The sequence below is a fragment of the Galeopterus variegatus genome, unplaced genomic scaffold (assembly GCF_000696425.1).
Source record: "Galeopterus variegatus unplaced genomic scaffold, G_variegatus-3.0.2 Scaffold831, whole genome shotgun sequence".
Lineage (NCBI taxonomy): Eukaryota > Metazoa > Chordata > Mammalia > Dermoptera > Cynocephalidae > Galeopterus > Galeopterus variegatus.
The window spans coordinates 200,578-221,415 of NW_007726942.1; the positions used below are offsets into that span (position 1 = coordinate 200,578).

At 34.5% G+C, this 20,838-nt stretch overlaps 1 protein-coding gene across 1 annotated transcript in view; it reads right to left on the reverse strand.

Annotated features, from left to right (window-relative positions):
- The window catches only part of GBE1 (glucan (1,4-alpha-), branching enzyme 1), a 255,662-nt gene that overhangs the window by 57,290 nt on the left and 177,534 nt on the right, over positions 1–20,838 (reverse strand). Inside the window, exons 11-12 of the mRNA XM_008572761.1 lie at positions 19,778–19,888; positions 15,779–15,950 (exon numbers count right to left, since the gene is read on the reverse strand). Coding sequence (XP_008570983.1) covers positions 15,779–15,950; positions 19,778–19,888 — 283 coding nt within the window. The remainder of the gene's footprint in view (positions 1–15,778; positions 15,951–19,777; positions 19,889–20,838) is intronic.

Below are 20,838 nucleotides of genomic sequence, written 5' to 3' on the forward strand. Positions count from 1 at the left end.
AATATCCCCATTGACAAGGCATGAATAAAGCATGCTTACAAAACCATGAAGACAGCCACGTTACTATAATGGGGTGTATATACTCTGCTGTGTGTGTACAGTGGGTGCTTTGCCTAAATCAGGTAATCAAGTAATTGTTTGATTATACCTCTTCAAAGAGAATATAAATGGAGCATGTCACCAAATGATGTTTAGGAGTTATCAGAAAAGTCTGGTCCCAAAATACTGGGAATGGCTGACAAATACCATAGTAGGAGCTTTCCAACTATGCAAGCAAAATGTGTTCAATTATTTTTATTTACTCTGCTAATATTTATTTAGGCTCATTTATAGTAGACACCATATACCTAGGATAATGTGTTCAATTATTTTTATTTACTCTGCTAATATTTATTTAGGCTCATTTATAGTAGACAAGATTTATATTTTAAATCTTCTGAGTAAGAGAGAGAGAGAATCCCTATCAGTTCCCATAACTTTCCGAAGACTCTTGCTTTAGTAAATAAAATGCCTTTTAAAAAGTCAATGGATGGATTTTTCAAAATGTACCAGACTTATGTTTTGTTCAACATGTAGTAATTAAGTGCTTGTGTCATACCATTAGTTTAAAGTCTATAGGTAGGCATAAAAGAAGCTGATTTTATAAAAAATATTTTAAGTGCACAGCATTTCTACATTATAATGAAAAAGTAAGGCAAATACAAAATGTGGAGTGAATTATAGAACTTTAAAATGATTTTTTAACCACGTTTTTATTTTAATTTTTTTTAATTTATTTTTTGTTATGCATGTTTATGGGATACATAGATGACTATCAGTATTTGCATACAGTGATGATCAAATCTATATTATTAGCATGTTCATCATTATAAATCGTAATCAATTTTTTGTGTCCTTTTACCCAATTAAACCTTAACCTCCCTCTCCCTTCCCCTTTCCCACTTTTAGTAACTACAGGTCTGTTCTCTCCTTATGAAAAGTTCAATGTTTTATTGTTATTTAACTTTAAAAAATATTTCGGAATAATCCAAGATATCTGACATCTTCTTCCTTGTGGAAAGGTGTTATTAAGGCTGACTACTGTGGTAGGAAAGAGAGACTATAAAAATAATTAGTATAACAACTTCATAATACATTTACATGCCCACTTTTTGCAATTTGTTATCAAATATACCATGAAATTTTAACCCATGACCCATTTAATCATGTATAAATGATTAAAGTACTGAAAAGGTGGGATTACCTAGGCTTTTAAACTTTTATTTTTGTCACTTCATCTTTTCTTCTTAACATGGTCATCTCAGCACATCTTGAAATGATACCTCTGAATGATGGTGGTTTTATGTGTATTGGTGAAGCTCAAATACCTATAACATTCAGTTTTGTTCAGATTAATTTACAAGGGTCCATTAGATGATAGTGTTCAAGGTTAAAAAGCTATTTCTAGGTTGTTTCTTCCAAGGTGTAAAATTCTTCTATAAAAACTGAAAGTTGACTTATATTTGTAAGGTTAATAGTATAAGCTTTTAGCTAATGGTTGATAGATTTCTAAATGTGTTTTTAAAGGGTAGATAAGTATTATGTGAAAACATTTTTACAATAGATAAATCAGGTGGTAATTCTTTGCTATATTATAGAATTCGTTAAAATAGCACATTTGTTAATTGCACCTACAATTATTCACTTTACAAATTCCAAATTAATGAAAGTTTTTCCAAATGACCGTTATTGTACAATGAGACTTATACCTGTACTACCTTATATATTTTAAATTGCTTACATTAAATACCTGGGTCAGTCGCGACTTACGGATTTAAATGCAGAGATTGATTCAAACTTGTACATTCAAAGAAACATAACTCTTATCCACATAAGCCAAAGTAGTCCTCAAATATTTGATTATTTAGGATACAAAAAAACATGCAGCGAAAATAATGTATCTAAAACAACACAGTGATATTTCTATCTGGTGCAATGTAACAGGCAAAGTTAACAATTAAATATCTCTTTCACTTCAGGCAACAATCAGAGGGATCCTAGTATTTTGGAAATCGAAATTTTATTTCCTCATAATCTTCAGAAAAATTCTATTAAAAAAATGAAGTAAATGATTTTGAATGGGGGCTATATACAATTTATTGATTGACATGAATAGTGTCGAAAAATTTAAGTCTACAATTTTAAACCAATTTAAAAGAATTCTGGTGGCAAAAGATCTTGGCGGTGCTACATTTAGTTTAAGGTGACTGCCCCCTCAAATCCATCTTTCACATTTTCAACCAAGGAACATATCTAAACTGTGGATCTGACCATGTCAATCTCCTGTAAAACTCTTCCACAGCTCTCTATGACCTGGCCGTTGCTACTCCGTTCAGCCTTCTCTCTCATGACTCACGTTCTAAATTGTTTCTCTCATTCTGTTTCACCTTCTTAGCTTTGTGTAGCATTCCAGTGATGGGTAATACACAGGATCAGGATGGCGTGGAAAGGACACTTCCTTGTGAAGTAAGCCTTCCTGGATGGTCCACCATGTCCTCCCCTAAGTATCAGTTCACTGTTCCTCCTTGGAGTACTCACAGGGCTTTATCCACATCTTGAAGGAGACACTCGTCACCTAACACAACTACATCTGTCTTGCTTTATCTCCTGTCTGCACGGTGGTACCCTTGAGCTAAGGGCTGAGACTTCCATTCCGTTACCCAGTTCCTAGGCTGGTGTCTGACCCAGCAGTAGGTACTGACTCAGTATAAAAATGAAGGAATAATTCTCAAGTAAACAAACGGGGCGACTAAGTAATTTGTAACATTGCCTCATAATGTGGAAATAAGATTCTTTCTCCATTGATTTGTTTCATAGACCAGGGCACAATATGAAATGTGATCTGTTTTCCTCTTTGATTCCTCTCCTCTGACTCAGTGTCTACAGTTAGATTTCCACCAACACCACTGCCAATCTTAGCATTCGTTTCAAGTGCTAACAGGAGACTAGGAATTCAGAGGATGAATTTCTCTGCCTCTAAAACTTTAGATCATTATCTGAGTCTACTTCTCCATCCCAACCCCCTCCCTTCCAAACAAAAAAGAAAACAGGGAGCCTAACACCACAGCAGAAATACTGTGAAAAAAACCCATACCATGGGCGGGGGAGAGTAGTATTCATTTTTTGGCATGTTTCAATGATAAAATGAGGTTCTTACTTGGGTGGGTCTCTGGGATTGGATTAGAAGAAGGCTTAATTGAAGATATACCACTAAATTGGAGACTCGGGGCTAGGAATAATGCCCCCTATATATTAACTTGTCTTTACTCACATATCCTAAGCTATCAGCCTATGCCTTTGTATCTACTTCCCCAGCCCACTCGTGAAGATGAACAATTTGATAGAGGATCTTGACCTAGCCAATTCCCTGTATTTAGAGTAATATCAGTGGGACACTAAGGCTCATGGTTAGGAAGTGAGGCTTTGGAGTTCTTCTGTATTTCTATATATTGTTACAGTACACAGTACATGATACTTCCATTATGTAAACTCAATTGTCTATAACAACAGAGCTGCAGAGGTTACATACCATGGGTCTCCTAATCCAGGGCTGTGTGGATAGTGAATCATTCAGGGGTATATATGATTTTGTGTGTACACACACATACACATGCACACAAACACACATATAAATTGCTATGGTGGTACTCACTCTAAAATTCATACTGAAACTTAATCCCCAGTGCAACAGTATTAGGAGGTATGGCACTTGAAAGGTGATGAAGTCATGAGGGCTTCACCCTCAGGAATGGGATTAGCATCCTTATAAAAGGACTCAAGGTTGAAGGGGTCTCTTGCCCTTCTTCCCCTTCTGCCATGTGAGGACATAGCGTTCCTCCCCTCAAGAAGATGCAGCAACAAGGCACTTATCTTGGAAGCAGAGAGCAGCCCTCATCAGACACTAATCCTGCCAGCACTTTGATCTTGGATTTTCCAGCCTCCAGAACTGTGAGAAATATTGTTTATAAATTACCCAGTCTGTGGTATTTTGTTATAACAGCACAAATGTACTAAGACAACAATACACATTATATATGCATATAGTGTATATACAGTATATATGTAAGTGTACATATATATGAATACAGATGTTAATTTTAGAAGCAATATTGCTTTTTCCACCGGAATTTATTCTAAGATCCAGAATTAGAGATAGGTCCATTTGCTTTTCTTCTCAATATCCAGATTATTAGTATAACCTATTCATATCTGTAAAGGGTTTGCTATATTCAGTTTGGTCAGTGTGAGTGGGTAGAGATAATGTGGATAAGTTACATAAGAAAGATTCTTTAATAGGTGAAGATGAAGTTTCTCTAAAGTGACTCTTCTTGAAGGTTATGATCATCAGCAAGGATTTGGAGATGAAATTTTCTTTGCAAAAAGTGTCCTGGCAAAAGGAGCCTTTCCAGTACTGGGTATTTACATCAGGTGGGGAGGAAAACATAAAGCATTAACTGTGTGATTCTGGCACAGTCCGGAACTATCTGTCTCTAGCCAGACCTTCATTTTTGTACTTTCCTCCATCAGTTGGTCCCCATGTTGTACCTCCACAAATTAAAATCATTTGGTGGTTTTGTTTTTTCTTTTCTTTTCTTTTTTTTTAAACCACTACTGCCAGAGCCTCACACTCAGTGATATTGACTCAAATCACTGGGGTGAGGCTCAGGCTTCAATATTTAGGGCTCCTCAGGTAATGTAGTAGTACTTCCTTAACTCTTAGCACAATGTCACACTTAGGTTCTCATTAAATGCCAGCTAAATTGGCTATCCATGTGCTGTGAATCAAATCAGGCCCATTACTTTTAAGTCTCTGACATTCAGAATACTTGTATATGCTATTTGTGTCTCTGAGCATTTTAACAGAGCTTCAAGCCATTTACAACTGCTCATATTGAGAATTTTGCAGTTTTCACAGCTCAGTTTTATAGACTTCTATAAGTCTACTTGTATATGCTATTTGTGTCTCTGAGCATTTTAACAGAGCTTCAAGCCATTTACAACTGATCATATTGAGAATTTTGCAGTTTTCACAGCTCAGTTTTATAGACTTCTATAAGTCATGTTACATTCAGTAAACTTGCCTCAACAAGCTAAGAGAAAATGCCAAAAATTAGCACTCCTACTGTTCAAGAGAGTGTATTTTGCCTTCCTATAACTGCTTCAATTCCGGCACTTAGCAGGAAGACATTTAAATTTTTATTGTATTCCTACCTACCAGAAAAAAGAGGAATTTACAAGTTTGACACTAAACAATCACAAATGGGAGTTGTGAAGTAAGATCACTCATTTTACATTGAAGTCTAATGTAGCTATCAATGAATGCAGACTGACACTTAGGACAAAAATCCATCCAACCTTCCCTGTGCCTTTAGGGAGAATGTAACATATTCATTAAAGAATGTCCTGCAGAATTTTCAAATGTCAAAATACAACATAATCATATTGAGCAAATCTTTCAAATTTAGTAATGGAAACTCCATAATACTGCTGAGAGAGAAAATTGCCAGTTTGTAATTATGCCTCCTTCTCCACAGGTATCACTCATTATAGAAGCTGGAATAGCATCATGTTAATGAGATTCCTAAACAAGAAACCAGTAAAAACATGTGTACACATACCAGATGACCTACATCACAAACAAAAAAAATAGTTCGTTCTCTATGGTCCTGATTTTAGTTTGTATATAAATCTACTTAAATATATTTATATACATTTTTGTATGTATTTATATACAAATCTATTTACATACAAGTAGCATAAGAAGAGCAGAAAAGGCTTCTGATTTAAACTTTATGTACTGATAAAAATATATTTTAGAAAGCTTCTCAATAACCCCCAGGAGCAGCCCCATTCAGGTTTGCCTTGTTTGTTATGGGAAGTCCAAGTGCAGCCTCCTGGCCAGACATCAGTATTTTCTGAATCTCCCCAGGTGATTCCAGTGTGCACACAATTTCGAGAGCCAGTGATTTATTGGTTCTCTATTATATCAGTTATTTGCTAGTACTTTCAAAACCTTTCCTTCTTTTTGACAGGTGCCTGACAAAACTCCAATCCTGGCTCACCGCTGGCTTTCTAAGAGAAAAGGCACACAACCAAGAGGCTGATTCACTTTGTAATCCTGGTTACAAATACCAAATGAGCGTGCACTATTACCTAGCCATCTTACTGTGGGTCCCTAGTATTTGCATTCCCAGAAATGTCTATTTCATACCTCCAACTCTTTTCTCAAACAACTTGTTTTTTTTCTCCTTTCACTTTCAAATGATGGCCTCACTGATACAAAGCTATCAAAACATGAACAACTTCATTTTCATGAAACTCTGCTTACAACCAACCAACCTATACCTGTATCCATTTTCTTCTTTTTTCTGTGGAGAAAGAGAGACTCTTCTTATAAATACTAATCTTTGTATCTGTTCTCTGGATCTGCAGTTGCTCCAACAGGCATCCGCTTTCTTCTCTATATTGATCTTGCTCTCACCATGGAACCATCCCCTTTGAATAGGACCTATCTGAACACATCCTTATATTTCACAAGAAAACATAATTCCTTGACCCCCATCCTACTCCAACTACCATCTCATTGATCTGCTCCCTTTATCAGGCAAACATCTGAAAAGAGCTGTTTGCAAGCGTTACCTTCTTTCATTCTTAAACCCACTCCTCCAGGCTGGCTTCCATGCTCATCATCCCCTCATTTGTCTAGTTCAATGCTGGCAACCTGGTTGTCCTCATTTTATTCCACTGCTTAGCATCATTCAACATGGGTGGCTGTTTCCTCTTTATCTGACATACTATGTTATGGTTTTCATGATGCTACACTCTTGCAATTTTTCTTTTTTCCCTATCACTCTTTCTCAGTCTTCTTTGCTGGTTCTCTTTGATTAGACTGTAGTGTTCCTCTGGACCCTGCCCTGGGCCTTCTTTTCTTTCTGGATCACGGTTCTCAATTCTGGGAGTTGACCTCGTCAGTATCATAGCTCCAGCACAATCATATGTTGAGGTCTTACAAATTTTATTTCTCCAGCTTAGGTATCTTCTCTGAGTCCCAGCTGTTTGCCATTTCATTTGAGTATTTCAAAGAAATTGAAGAGAATATGTCTAAAACCAGACTCCTCACTTCAACACCTAACTTGACTCTCTAGCCTCATTTTTATCGTATTACTAAGTGGTACAACCATCTACTGATTGTGTAAGCCAAAAACCTTGAAGACATTCTTTGATTCCTCTCTTTGTCTCACATCCAAACTATTACCAAGACTAGTCAATTAATTCTACCTGCAAAAGTATATTTTGATTCTTTTTGCCTCTATCTCTACCGCCACCACCATCACTCTTCTTGACTACTTCAACTACATCCTGAGCGGTATCCCTGCATTCACTCTTGCCCAATCAATCCTCAAAGAGCAGCAAAAGTTATCTTCATCAAACATAGACTGGACTTTCATATGACTCTCCTTAAAATCCATCTGACTTATAATGCAATGCCCATCCCTTTACCAAGGCCTATAACATCTTTTCTGATGGAACTCCTGCCTACCTTTCCAACCAAATATCTCTGCCTTTATTTCTTGAGCACTAAATTATACCAATCTCCTTTCATTTCCTTGAATGCCCTAACCTCTCTCCTACCTCAAGGACTTTGAACATTTTGTTATCTCACTTTAGAGAATTCTTTTCTGCACTATTTACAAAGCATGTTAAATCTTTGAAGATCTTAGTATTCTCTATTTTAACAATGTTTTTATTTTCTTTGTGCCATTTATCATCTGCATTTCTTTTGTTTGTTTGTCATTTTACATTTGTTGCCTTTAACAGGAACAAAGCTCCCTGAGGGCAGAGACTACATCTATCCTGTACAATGTTGCACCTGAAGCCTTTAATACAACATCTGAAACAATTTCTGGCAGAGAACATGTACTTTATAACCATCTAAATTAAAGAATAAGAGAACGAAAGAAAGGATTCTGAAAGTTCCCAAATGCTTTAAGCACTGTTCTTAAAAAGCTGGCTTGAGAGGAAAAAAAAAAAAAAAGACTTTAAAGACATTGTGTATTTGTGTGAGTGTGTGTGGGTGTGCAGACATACAAATGTGTATATATGTGTATACATCCTCATCTATGTGTATATGTGTATATATATACATGTATAAATGGAGAAAGATAACATTTATATACAGATTATGATCTATCTAGAAGGAACTATAAAATATTTAAATGCCATAAACATTCAATATTCCCCCCAAATTATGTATGAACATTTTAAAGTACTCAAAAAAGATTTTAAAAGGAATACCAAAGTAATTCCATGTGCCTGATATTAGAAAAGAGCTATACTTAACACAAATGTTACCTTAATTCATTAGTCACATGTTGGTTTTATGGAACACTTATGTTGAGGAAAAACTTACATTTAAAATTTTTTTTTCCAAATTTCCAAATTGTATTATACAGGCATCCCTCATTTTATTGTGCTTTGCTTTACTGCACTTCAGATAGTACTTTTTTTTCCGCACATATTGAAGGTTTGTGGCGACCCTGTGTGTAGCAAATCTACTGGCCCCATTTTTCCAACATTATTTAGCAATAAAGTATTTTTAATTAAGGTGTGTACATTGTTTTTTAGACATAATGTTATTGCACAATCAATAGGCTACAAAACAGTGTAAACATAACTTTTAAATGCACTGGGAATTCAAAAAATTCATGTGACTTGCTTTATAGAGATATTTGCATTATTGCATGGTCTAGAACTGAACTTACAATATCTCTGAGATACACCTGTGTTATATTTGGAATCAAATTACTTTTTGATGTTTAAGTGCAGTTATTACCAACATCAGTAGTAATAAGAGTAAACAATGGGAAAATATTTTTAAAACTAATTTAAATATAGGGACTTAAATTTTATTTTGATTTCAAAACTAAGATAAGAAGAGTTACAGGACGTGCAAGCTATGAAATATAGCATTTTAAAATATTTAAATCATAATATTGATAGAAATATTTAAAGGTTAACTAATGCCTTTTTTACCTTGTTCTGCCATTCCCATGATGTGGTACTCCAGCCAGCGGATAGGAGAAAATGGGGCAACAGGGCAGAGATGATCATGCCTTTGTCATTTAGGGCAAAAACTCAATTCTTATAAAGAAAACTGCTATTTTTCTTTGCTTACTTATTTTTTAAAAATCAAAATCAATATTAATTTTCAGACTAAATTACACGAGTCACTGGGCGTTTCCCTTATAGTTGACTCATTTTACAGAAATGTATGGTATGAGGCATTTGTTCAGCTTGTTTAAAGTATCCTGATTGTCATCCCATAGTCAGAACTCATAACTGGCCTACTGACTCCCAGTCCATGACTGTTTTTCAAATATCACAGGTGTTCCTATCATAATTATGAGCAAGATCTTGTGAATCTCCAAATGAAAGATATTCCCAAATCTGAAAAAGGGGAAAATGAGGAAAATTATAATGAGGTTCATACAAAGTAAAGGTGTATAAAGTTGCCAGATGTGTTTTCAAGAAGTGCTCTAATCATGTCTATATAGTATGTCATTAGAAGTTTAAAGTTCGAATTGGAACAATATTTGTTCTCAATTCTCTGCAGTTAGAATAAAAGAAGGTATGCATTTTTAAAAAGGCTATAAAAACCATAAAGATAATTCTATTTGTCAACTTGTCCATACATGCTGAAAAATGGAAAAATAATACCATTTTGATCTTTTACCATGCCCTGTATAAAATGTAAAGATAACACAATTCCTTTTAATAGTAGGAATCGGACTTTTAAAGTCAAGAAAGTATACATACAGGATCTAAAGTCTTCTTTAACAGGAAAACAATATATTACTCTGAAACAAACAAAAAGTGGAGAAAAGAAAAAGGAAAACTTAAGGTGGGAGAATGGGAGAAGAGACACAGAATTCTGGGAGTCTGACTTCTTACACTGTTTCCCTTAGAGTTATCTGCTCCCATAGCTCCTCAAATACCTTTCTACTTCCTTTTTTACTTTTCTCTGTTGAAGATGGGAGAGATTGGACATGAAAACAGTAAGTTTAACTTGAATGAATGAATGAAGAATGAAAAACATCAACAATTCCAGTTAATTCCAAACTTTTCTGATGTTTCAACTTTTTTCATGGGGAATAAATGTTCTGTGATGATAACATAAGTTTTCACTTTTCTGGACTACTGTGCTATATTATAGTAGTGAAATACCGAGAGTTTTGTTGATTTAACTCTGCTAGCTCACTATTTTTTTAATGAGAAATTTGAATCACTTATGTTTTAAGATATACCCAGAGAGTTATATGCAGCATTAAAATTCCAAATCGAATGAAGTTGTATTCATTTAAAAAGTGCTCCTCTATAATGCTATAATCCCCAAGAGGAAGAAGAAAATGACAACCAAGAAAGCAAAGCTTCTGTTGCAAGAATAATTCTTACTTTAGTTCAAAGGTTTTCTGAACAAGTGTAATATTAACATGACAGTATTTTCTAATCCACTCACTCTGCATTTGAATCTCTACCTATATATGATTATGTCAAAGCAGGGGGGAAAACAAAACACCTTCCTTTGAAACAAAACTGGAAGAAAACTACTGATAAAAAGATTGTAGTCCCTACAAAAAAAAAGTTATTTAAAAAGGTTTGCTAAAGTTTGTCCAGTGTAGTGTAGAGGTACAAAGAGCTTTGTGAGAAGCCAGGAAACATTCTGCAAAATATCACTTGTGACTAAATGAAGACACCATTTTTATACAGTTTATGTTTGAGTCCACATTTTAAAAACTATTAGACAATATTATTTCATTTTCAAATATATGACTAAATTTTCTTCATTTTGTTTAGTTAGTTGACTCTTAAAATTATATTTGATCTTGACCGCCAATATTTTAAATAAGCATGGTATGTGCTTAAAGTTTATATTTTAATTTATGCCTTACTTGATATTTTAAAATGTTTGTATATGTTTATATTTAAAATGAATTAAATATTTGGCTTTTTCTCTTTTTCTTTTAGACTTCTAAGCAGTCATTAATAAAAAATGCTATTAATGCCATTATTTTGGTATTTTTATGGAATTAATACCACAGTATCAGGATTACCATTTTTTTCCCTAGTAGTATGACCACTGGACACAGTAGCCAATTTGCATGCCTAAACATGACTCTATCAATTCCTGAGGAGTCACATGATGAAGTCACATGACTCTAATCCCCCTGCCTCAATTGAGTGGTTTAGAAAAGAAGAACATTAAACAATGTGCCATTAGACAAGATTCTCAAGAAACACTCTTGAATGGAATTAAATCACCAGCATTCATGACCCAGATATTTAATGAAATAATTGATAATATTAAAAATAATGATCGTAAATTTAAATAAAAGTTAATGATGAGCTATATCCTAAAAATATGCTGTGTTTTGCATATGTTTTAAATCATTTTACCCTCCAAACAATCTTAAGAGGCAGGTGCCACTACACCAGACCACAGAGCAAATGCAGGCACAGGCTCTTGATGCACCTTATCCAGGTCACATAGCTAAAAGGGGATGAGCTTGGATTCTAATCTGGATAGTTTTCTTAACCACTATACTCTACCTTCTTAAAAACATTCATTAACCATATATTTGTTGTTAGTCTACATATTGATCTAAGTGTAATTTTATTCTAATTTTCTCAAATTGGAAATCAGAAGAAAAAGACAACTGACCCATTGCTGCCATTTTCTAGTTATACAACATTAGGCATGACCCTATACCTCTCCAAGTTGCAGTTTTAGCAAAATGGGAGTTGGAATGTCTGCCTAGCATACCTTAGTTCTCTTCCAATTTTTGGCCCCATATTTCTTTTGAATTAAGATTTGTTATAACAAAAAAAAGTTTGAATATTAGATTAGAAGATGTATATGAAAGTGTTTTAGAAAACATAGACTGCTATGCCAATGTTAATACTTTTATTAATATTTATTATTAAAGCTCTCTTATGATCAGTGATATAAAAAAAATGTAGTCATCTTTGCTCGCCCTTGTATATTTGATTCTTTCATATAAATATACAATAGAAAAATAGGAAATATAAATTTATTCATGAAACCAGTTAAAATAACCTAACAAATAAAAAAAAATGCATAGAAAATATTCCCTTGCTTTCACCAGAATGAAAGAATTTTTTGAAACTCAATATTTGGAATATATACAACAAAAATAAACATAACAAATCAGCCAAATCCATATTCATCTTAATGTATTTGATAAACAGAACACATATCTGAATGCCTGAAAAAAATTTTATGTAAACATGCTTTAATGAAAAACTATAGAAATGTGCTGTTGTTTTCTTGTTTAACTCGCTCTTTCTCTACTAGAGGAAAATAAAGGTAAAATTCTAGAAAGTTAACAAGTTTAAAAGTGCCTAAAATATGAGTAAGCAACCAGGTCACTACTCAGTCTTGAAAGATTTCTTAAATTGCTCTTTTTAAGTATTAATTTATTATATGCCACTTGAAAAAATTACTTTCCTTATAACTATGAAAGTTATAACTATGAAAGTTATGGTGACTGAAGCTAATGAACTAATGCTAAAAATATTACAAAAACAGACATAAATGGTGAGATCCTTGTGATGTTCCAGACACTGTACTAGTTTCTGGAGATATAAAATAGTGAATAAGATACAGATGACTCCTGTTTGCACTGAGTATTAAATTTAACAAGGAAGTTCTGTATATAATAGTTTTTCAAATGTTATTTTGTTAAATGCCATGAAAGGTAACTAGAGTGTACTATAAAATGTATAATAGAAAAAACTAGCCTAGTTTGAGGATTTAGGAAAGGCTTTCCTAAGGAAATGAGACTTGAAGATGAAGAATATGGTCAGCTATAGGAGGGGGTGTTTGAGTGGGATGATTCCAGGCAGGGAAACAGCAAAAGGTATAGAGTCAGTGTGGAAGGAAGTATGTGCATTCAATGAACTGAAAGATGGCTTGCTTGGCTGGAGCAGAGTGATGGGGGGAGATCAACAGGAGATCTTTCATGGGAGGCTTACAGGTCAGCTGGAGGACACAGTAGTCACTGAAGTCTTTTATTCAGGAGAGTGACATATCAGAAAGTGGAAAAAGATAAGTCATGACAACTCATGGGGAAATACTACACTTCATAAAAAAAACATCAATAATCAGAAATTATAGAGCCGTTAGGAGATAAGTCATTTTGAAGTTAGTAGAGGGGCCGGCCCCAGGGCGCACTCGGGAGAGTGCAGCGCTGGAAGCACGCAGCGATGCTCCTGCCGCAGGTTTGGATCCTATATAGGAATGGCCGGTGCGCTCACTGGCTGAGCGCGGTGCGGGCGACACCACACCAAGGGTTGCAATCCCCTTACCGGTCATGAAAAAAAAAAAAAGGCAAAGAATTTTGGGCCGGCCCAGTGGCGCACTGCTACAGTGCGCCGCTTGGGAGCGCGGCGGCGCTCCCACCGAGGATTCGGAATCCACATACAGACCGGTTCCTGCTCACTGGCTGAGTGAGGTGCAGGCGCAACACCGAGGATTGCGATCCCGTTGCCGGTCCCGGTCCGGTACGGGCGCAACACTGAGGGTTGCGATCTGTTGCCAGACACGAAAAAAGACAAAAGGGAAAAAAAAAAGAAGTTAGTAGAGAAATGTTGGATTTAGATAAGATACTAAGATAGAACAAATAAAAATAAAAAAGGTGCCGCATTGGAGTTAAATGTCAGGAGCCATTTATTTCGAGGTAAAAGTAAGAATAAAACTACAAAAGGTCTCTCAGTCCCATGCCAAAGAATAATCTCAAAATTACATTTGACACCATAAATACGGTCAATTTACAAATCTTATAGAAAGATAGATGCTAGAAATAATTATGTTTGATCATTTTGCTAACATTGAAAGTTCCATGAGAAGAGTTTCCAAAACAGAACAGATGCTCAGCCTGCCCTAGGTTGAATACATACAGTTAAAATGATATTAATGTAAATATTTCAGAAAGTTTATGAAGTTCCAGGAGATCTGTCAATGTTCTAGCTCTCAAGAATATGCTCTTACCCTCCAGGAAAACACTGACCAAGATTCAGGAAATAGTTCACATTATAAACTTTCATCAGACCTTTCTTATTTGAAAGTTGCCATATTAAATAAGCCCTGGTCATTAAGTGCCCATCATGTGCACATAGTTTTGTTTTACTCTGATGCTTGCCTGGAGGCCACGTGCCACAGGCCAGAGTTTCCATATTCAACAAAGGACAAACTCAGGAAAAGGATACCATTAATATTTCCAACTACCGACACTCTAGATTCTTGGGTAGAGGTATCTGAGCTGATATCACTTCCATAACTTCCATATAAAGCATAATGAGTCAGAATTTCTAGATTTTCAGATGTGGTGGGCTTCAAGAATTAACAACATAGGACAGACTGCATGAACTTAGACGTCTATTTTATTTTGGTTCACTGAAAAATTGTATGTTTCTAGGCAGACAAGGAAGATCTTTCTATAGACTATAACAACTTCATAAACTGTGCTTTTGTAAGTGGAATAAAACTTTTAAAATTTCCCAGTAACCCCCCAGGTCTCCTTACTTTACATGGTGTCATAGTTATTTGCATAGATTCATAGACTGCCTTTTCATCAGTATAGTTGAACAAACTGGTTGTGCCAGAAAGGCCTTACTGAGATGTCCATATTGGAGAATGATGCTTCTTGAGTCAAGTAAAATCAGTTGCTGTTAAGAAACTAAGGTTGACTTTACTAATGGATCCAATGCCTACAAAGTCCACCCAAAAAATCTGGCCTGGTGCCTGGCTGATGCAGTGCAGCCTCACAAGTTGGGAAGGTCACTTCCTGGCAGGTTAGGAATGTTAAATTTCAGTGACCCTGAGAGGAGAGGAACATACCCAAATGTACAGGTAGTACAGGTGAAATCTGGTGTATGCTTTCTTGGGTTTGGCTTCTGAATTTTAAGTATGCAGATGATAGAGGCTTTTAAAAGTTCAATCTGACACTTCTTTTAAAAGTTTCCAAATAGAAATTAATTAACCTAAAGCTCTAAGGCTTTTATTATAGAAAAATACATCAGCCTCTTGTATTTCCCAGTCTTTCTGTCTCTCTCTAGACTAAAGGCTGGTGAAATCTCTTTAAACTCAAATGCTCATTGTTCACCAGATAGAACTGGCAATTTCTATATTTTACCATTCAAGAGGCTTCAGACAACAATGACTTTCTATTTTCAAAAATACATAATTTTTTCGCCCATCACAATATCCCTGGGCCTCCGTTTTCATATTTATAACACAAGAATACTGGTGTAAAATCACCTCAAAAAGACCAAGAATATTAGTTTAATGTGTCATCATATGACAGTTACATCTTTCTTATGTTTAATGTGCAAATACTACAAATTAATAAACTCATAATGATTAAGTTCAAAATAATAATAATTCTAGGCTTTAAAATAGTTCAGCCCACTTGTTGGCAGTAATTTTCAATACAATACTATCTTTTAGACTGTACTTTTGGATCATATATTAGTATAACAATTGTTTTACAATAATTTTATTTCTGCAATTTACACATGACCGTATATTAAAGAAATAAGGGTGTAATTTTATATTTTAAATCTGAAAAGCCAAGTGAAAATAATCCATATGATTTAAACCATATATAACATAGATTAACATTTTAAACACAGGTTGGATATGTGTTTAGCTCACACTTACCCATGAAATTGAGATAGCCTTCTCCGCCAAGCCCATGAGTAATGAGTCGAATCATTTTATGAAGCTGTATTCCACGATCAATAACTGGAGTAAAAGGAGCCAGAACACTCATGTTTGTATACATTTCAGCATCCATCAACCAAAATGCCAACGTCTTATCACCAACCAATGCCTATAGAAATAAAAGTCACTGAGATCAATAAAAAGAATAGGTCTTAAGCCTTTGGGATTTATGCTACAGTAACACATGGTTACACAGGATGGGAAACAATGTAGGAACACTGTGTGAATTAGTATAAATTTCATGTATTTTTCAATGATCACTTTCTATGTTGAAGGTGAGCTGGTAAAATGTGTCAGAGATCGGCTGGCCAGTTAGCTCAGTTGGTTAGTGTGTGGTATTGTAACACCAAGGTCAAGAATTCAGATCCCCATACCAGCCAGCCACCAAAAAAAATAATAATAAAAATAATAACAATGTGTTAAAGATCAACACATTTGTTTTCAGAACTGCTTTTTTTATTTTTAAAAGAACTTGGTGAAAAACTCATAATAAGGTACCTGGATGTTTGTTATACCTGATATGATGATTCAAATTTTCTGAAACATTTATTATAATATTGAGAATATTAAATAGAATTTTTAAGTAGTTTATATACAACAATTTCATCTGTTTTAAAGAATGGAAGATTTTCTGAAAAATTGTATGTGTATATATATGAGAAATAATATTATCTGTATGAAAATATATTTCAATGGTCCCTCTTTCCCCTCAGCAGAGAAAATAAGTTAAGAACTTCTTTTTAATGTTAATTTTTCTCATATTTGCCATTTAACCCAAGTTTAGTTTATCTGAAAAGATATTAATTGATAATTGGTGTAGGTAACTCAGAAATGCCCTGAGTAAAAGAAGAGAAGCCTCTTAACAATCTGAATTATTCGTGGTTAAAAACAGCTAACGCATAGTGTTCATCATTGGCAAAATAATAACATAATGAAATGTATAAAAGAAATTAACCTGTAATCTCAGTACCCTATTATAATTATTTTTATTTTTAGAAAAATTTTGTAATTTTTACTTATGAAACTATTACATCTCTAGTTTATTTTAATTAAAATGGCTTTTCTTTAAAATAGTGTTACAAGAAGGTTGGTAATACTAATACTTAGTCTTTCCTAGTTTTTTTGAATTATTTAGTTATGTTTTTATGTATAACTTTATTTCTGTAATCTCTGCTTCTATTATAAAATTATTTTGATAAGTCTTGCTTAGGTTCACAGATGAAATTTGTTCTCATATCAAGTCATCCTCTAAAAAAGTCCTGTTGAGGGCTGGCCGGTTAGCTCACTTGGGAAAACGTGGTGCTGGTAATTCCAGGGTCAAAGGTTTGGATCCCCTTACTGGCCAGCTGCAAAAAAAAAAAAAAAAAAAAAAAAAAAAATTCAGATTTTGGGCCAGCCCGGTGGCGCACTGCTGCAGTGCGCCGCTTGGGAGCACGGCGGCGCTCCCGCCGAGGGTTCGGATCCCACATACAGACCGGTTCCTGCTCACTGGCTGAGTGAGGTGCGGGCGCGACACCGAGGGTTGCGATCCCGTTGCCGGTCCCAGTCCGGTAGGGGCGCGACACTGAGGGTTGCGATCCGTTGCCGGACATGAACAAAAAAGGAAAAAAAAAAAAAAAAGTCCTGTTGAGATACTGGTAAAATTCAGTTAATTTTACAAACTTAATTATTAAGGTTAGGAATTTATCTAAAAATTTAAAAATAACCTCCACAAATGTTTTTACTGTGATGTACAATTTTCATGTATTATTCACCTTATAAATATATGTATTTATGTAGATTTTTTATCAGGCTTAAGGATCAGCAAACATTTGCTTTTAGAAACTATGCAACTCGCATCATTTTCTGCATTCCTGACAAATTGTAATATAAGGAAGAATTACCTGAATCTTTAAAGTATGAAATAATTCTTGGTAAATCTACGTTTCTTTACAGATTAGGTAGAAAGTTATGAAAGAAATTTGTCAGTTTCATCTTCAATTTGTTTATTCCACTTATTTATTTACTCTTTCATTCACTCATACAAAATAAACCTACCTTGGGAATTTACAATGTGCTGCAACTTCCAGGATTTTGCAATAGAACAATATCATTTATGAACATTTTTTAATTTTCAATATTGTTATTTATTTGGTGACATGGTCCTCCTCCAAACCTTGCTCCCCCCGCAACCCTTTAAACTAACATTATTTTCTAGTTTGGGTTCTGTTTTTTTCATAGGTATTTATTTGATCCACTCTATGGTCAAGGATACCATTGATTTAAGTTAATAAGAAAGCACTGCCCCAACCTGCAAGATGCAAAATTTAGCATGTGTCTACTTCAGGGGTGAGTAAATTTCTGTAAAAGACCAAACAGTGAATATTTTAGACATTATGAGCCACTTTGTCTCAACTACTCACATCTGCCATGTGGCACAAAAGACAATACACGAATGAATATGGCTATATTCCAATTAACCTTATTTACAAAAACAGGCAGCAGGTAGAATTTGACACATGAGCCTTAGCCAAATCCTGGCCTACCAACACTTTCTTAACAATGAGAGGAAACACCTGAAAAACCACATGCGTCCATTAGATGGCCAATTTTTGCTGAAATGACAGGGAAACTTACTGGGTTTTTTTTTCTTTTTTTGTCATACTGGAATTTATTTCATGGAAGTACTTATATTAAAAGACTTCTTTTGAATAAAAATAAATTCCCTTGAAATTCTGATGCATATTTTCACCACTAAGAACAAATAAAATTTAAAAAAAAATTTTTTTTTTAGATACAGAAAATTAGAAATTTTTTATTGGTAATCTCATTAACATTACACATTCTATTTGTTTTTGAATAAATTTCAAAGGCAATTATAACAAATTATACAATTTGTTTACTGTTTTAGTGTCAGTTTTCTTAATATGGATACCTTAAATAATTTCAAAAATTTTGTTGTCTCCCTTTTCATATACAAAATTTTATTGTCTCCCTTTTTGTATGTTGATGTTTATGAGAATTAATATGGCTTTAAATAACTAAATGGTCTTCCCTCCCTCTTATTTATGTTTATTGAATGATCACTAGGAGCAGTCACAGTGCTATAGGCTGGAAATAGAAAACTAATGGAAACAAATGACGAGAACATGGAGGGTGGGGCAACTATTTTTTCCCTACTTGGCTCAGGGACGGTTTCATAGAGAATGTGATATCTAAGTCAGGTGATTAGGAGCTTTTTCTGTGAAGTAGACAAATACAGGTATGTAGGGAAACATACAAGATTGGAAAGAGGTGGATCTCTTTGGAATGGTTGGAAATTTTAAAGTACTGAAGAATAGAAGGCTTGGAGGGTAAGGCAGGGAAAGAAGCTGGAAAAGGGCTTGGGCCAGGATATGAGTAGCCTTGAATGACAGGCTTTGACCAATAGATCAAGGCTGACAAGATGAGCTTTGCTCTTTGGGAAATACTTCAGACTGCATAGACAGAATGAACTGAAACTGGGAAGGACTGAGGTCAGGGTGATCAATTAGCGGGAGATTTCAGTGATTGAGGAAAAAAAAATAATGAAAGCTTGTCAAATGCATGAAAGAAAACCTTGAGAAGGAAATCTAAAATGCAAACTAAAATTACCCTGGATCACCACCAATATTCTTCATTATGACGAAGGAAAATATAGAACACTTGTATCTGCAATGTGCAATCTATTAATTACACACAGTCAAAGTAAACATAGTACTGCATTTTGAAGCTGAAATCTCTAGATCTATAAAATAATTTTAAAATGTTTTGCAAGCATGAGTAGTTTTCACATAAAGATATATACACACATATAGTATGTTATATAAACTGTACTGAACTATATAAGTTTATATTTAGATATGTTTGTATTTAGATATTTTATTAAGTACAAAGAGAGAGAGAAAGAAAAAATGAATTTATACCATATTCATTTACCTGATCATGGCTTTCTGCATAAGCAATGCACTTTTCCAGGTAGCGTCTGTTTGTGAGGGTGTATACTATATTGCCCATATTCCAATCCTCATCTTTAAACTCTTTAAGTAGCTACATGCAAAAGAGAAAAATAAACTTCTGAGTAAACCATTTTTCTTACTTTAAATCTCAATCTGAGGGTATATGTCACATCAGTCCAAATTATTTGACATGCAGATATAAGCCCACCCACCCATATAGCAAAGAAATCATTGTTTAAACTTATTGAAATCACAGCTTTTATACAGAATGTCCAAATGACAGTGGTGTATCGTGTGTGTGTGTGTGTGTGTGTGTGTGTGTGTGTGTGTGTGTATTTTGCTTCTGTGCAGATGGTTTTAATCAGTACATTTCAGGATCTTTGCAACTTTTTTCCCTCCCTGTATTAACTACTATTTCTTAGTCAATGTGCACAGTAAAGTGCTGTTGCACAATGTCTTTCTGCAATTTTCACAAGGTAGATATATACTTGCTAAATTATTTAACTTTGAATGAAAAAAATTTTAGTTGGACGAGTGTAATTCCATTCTTAAAAAATGGTAATTAAAACAGGAACAATTATTTCAAAGTTTAATGGATACTTACCATAAAATAATTACCATCTTAACAGATCACATTTTTTTTTTTTTTTTTTTTTTGGTCTCCATTTTATTTACCACTTAGTCCTCAACCTGGCTTCTGTCCAACTAACACCAATTGATACAAGTGACCTTGCCAAGATCCCAGATGATTGCTCTTCCCTAGATAAATACTTACTGTGTATGTTGACACTGCTGACCCTATTCCTTCCCACAAATTGCTCCTTTTCTTGGTCTACCACTGTGAGATGCATTTTATTTTATTTTATTCTGTTCTATTCTACTTCATTTTATTATTTTATTTCTCCACGACTCCAGCCATCCTGCAAATTCTCTTCTTCTGCTTATACTACAGAAGCTGATGTTCCTCAGGGTTACATCCTAATACAGCCTCTCTCTTTGATTCAGTACTCTTTCTGCATGGGTTCATTTCTGTGTACAAAG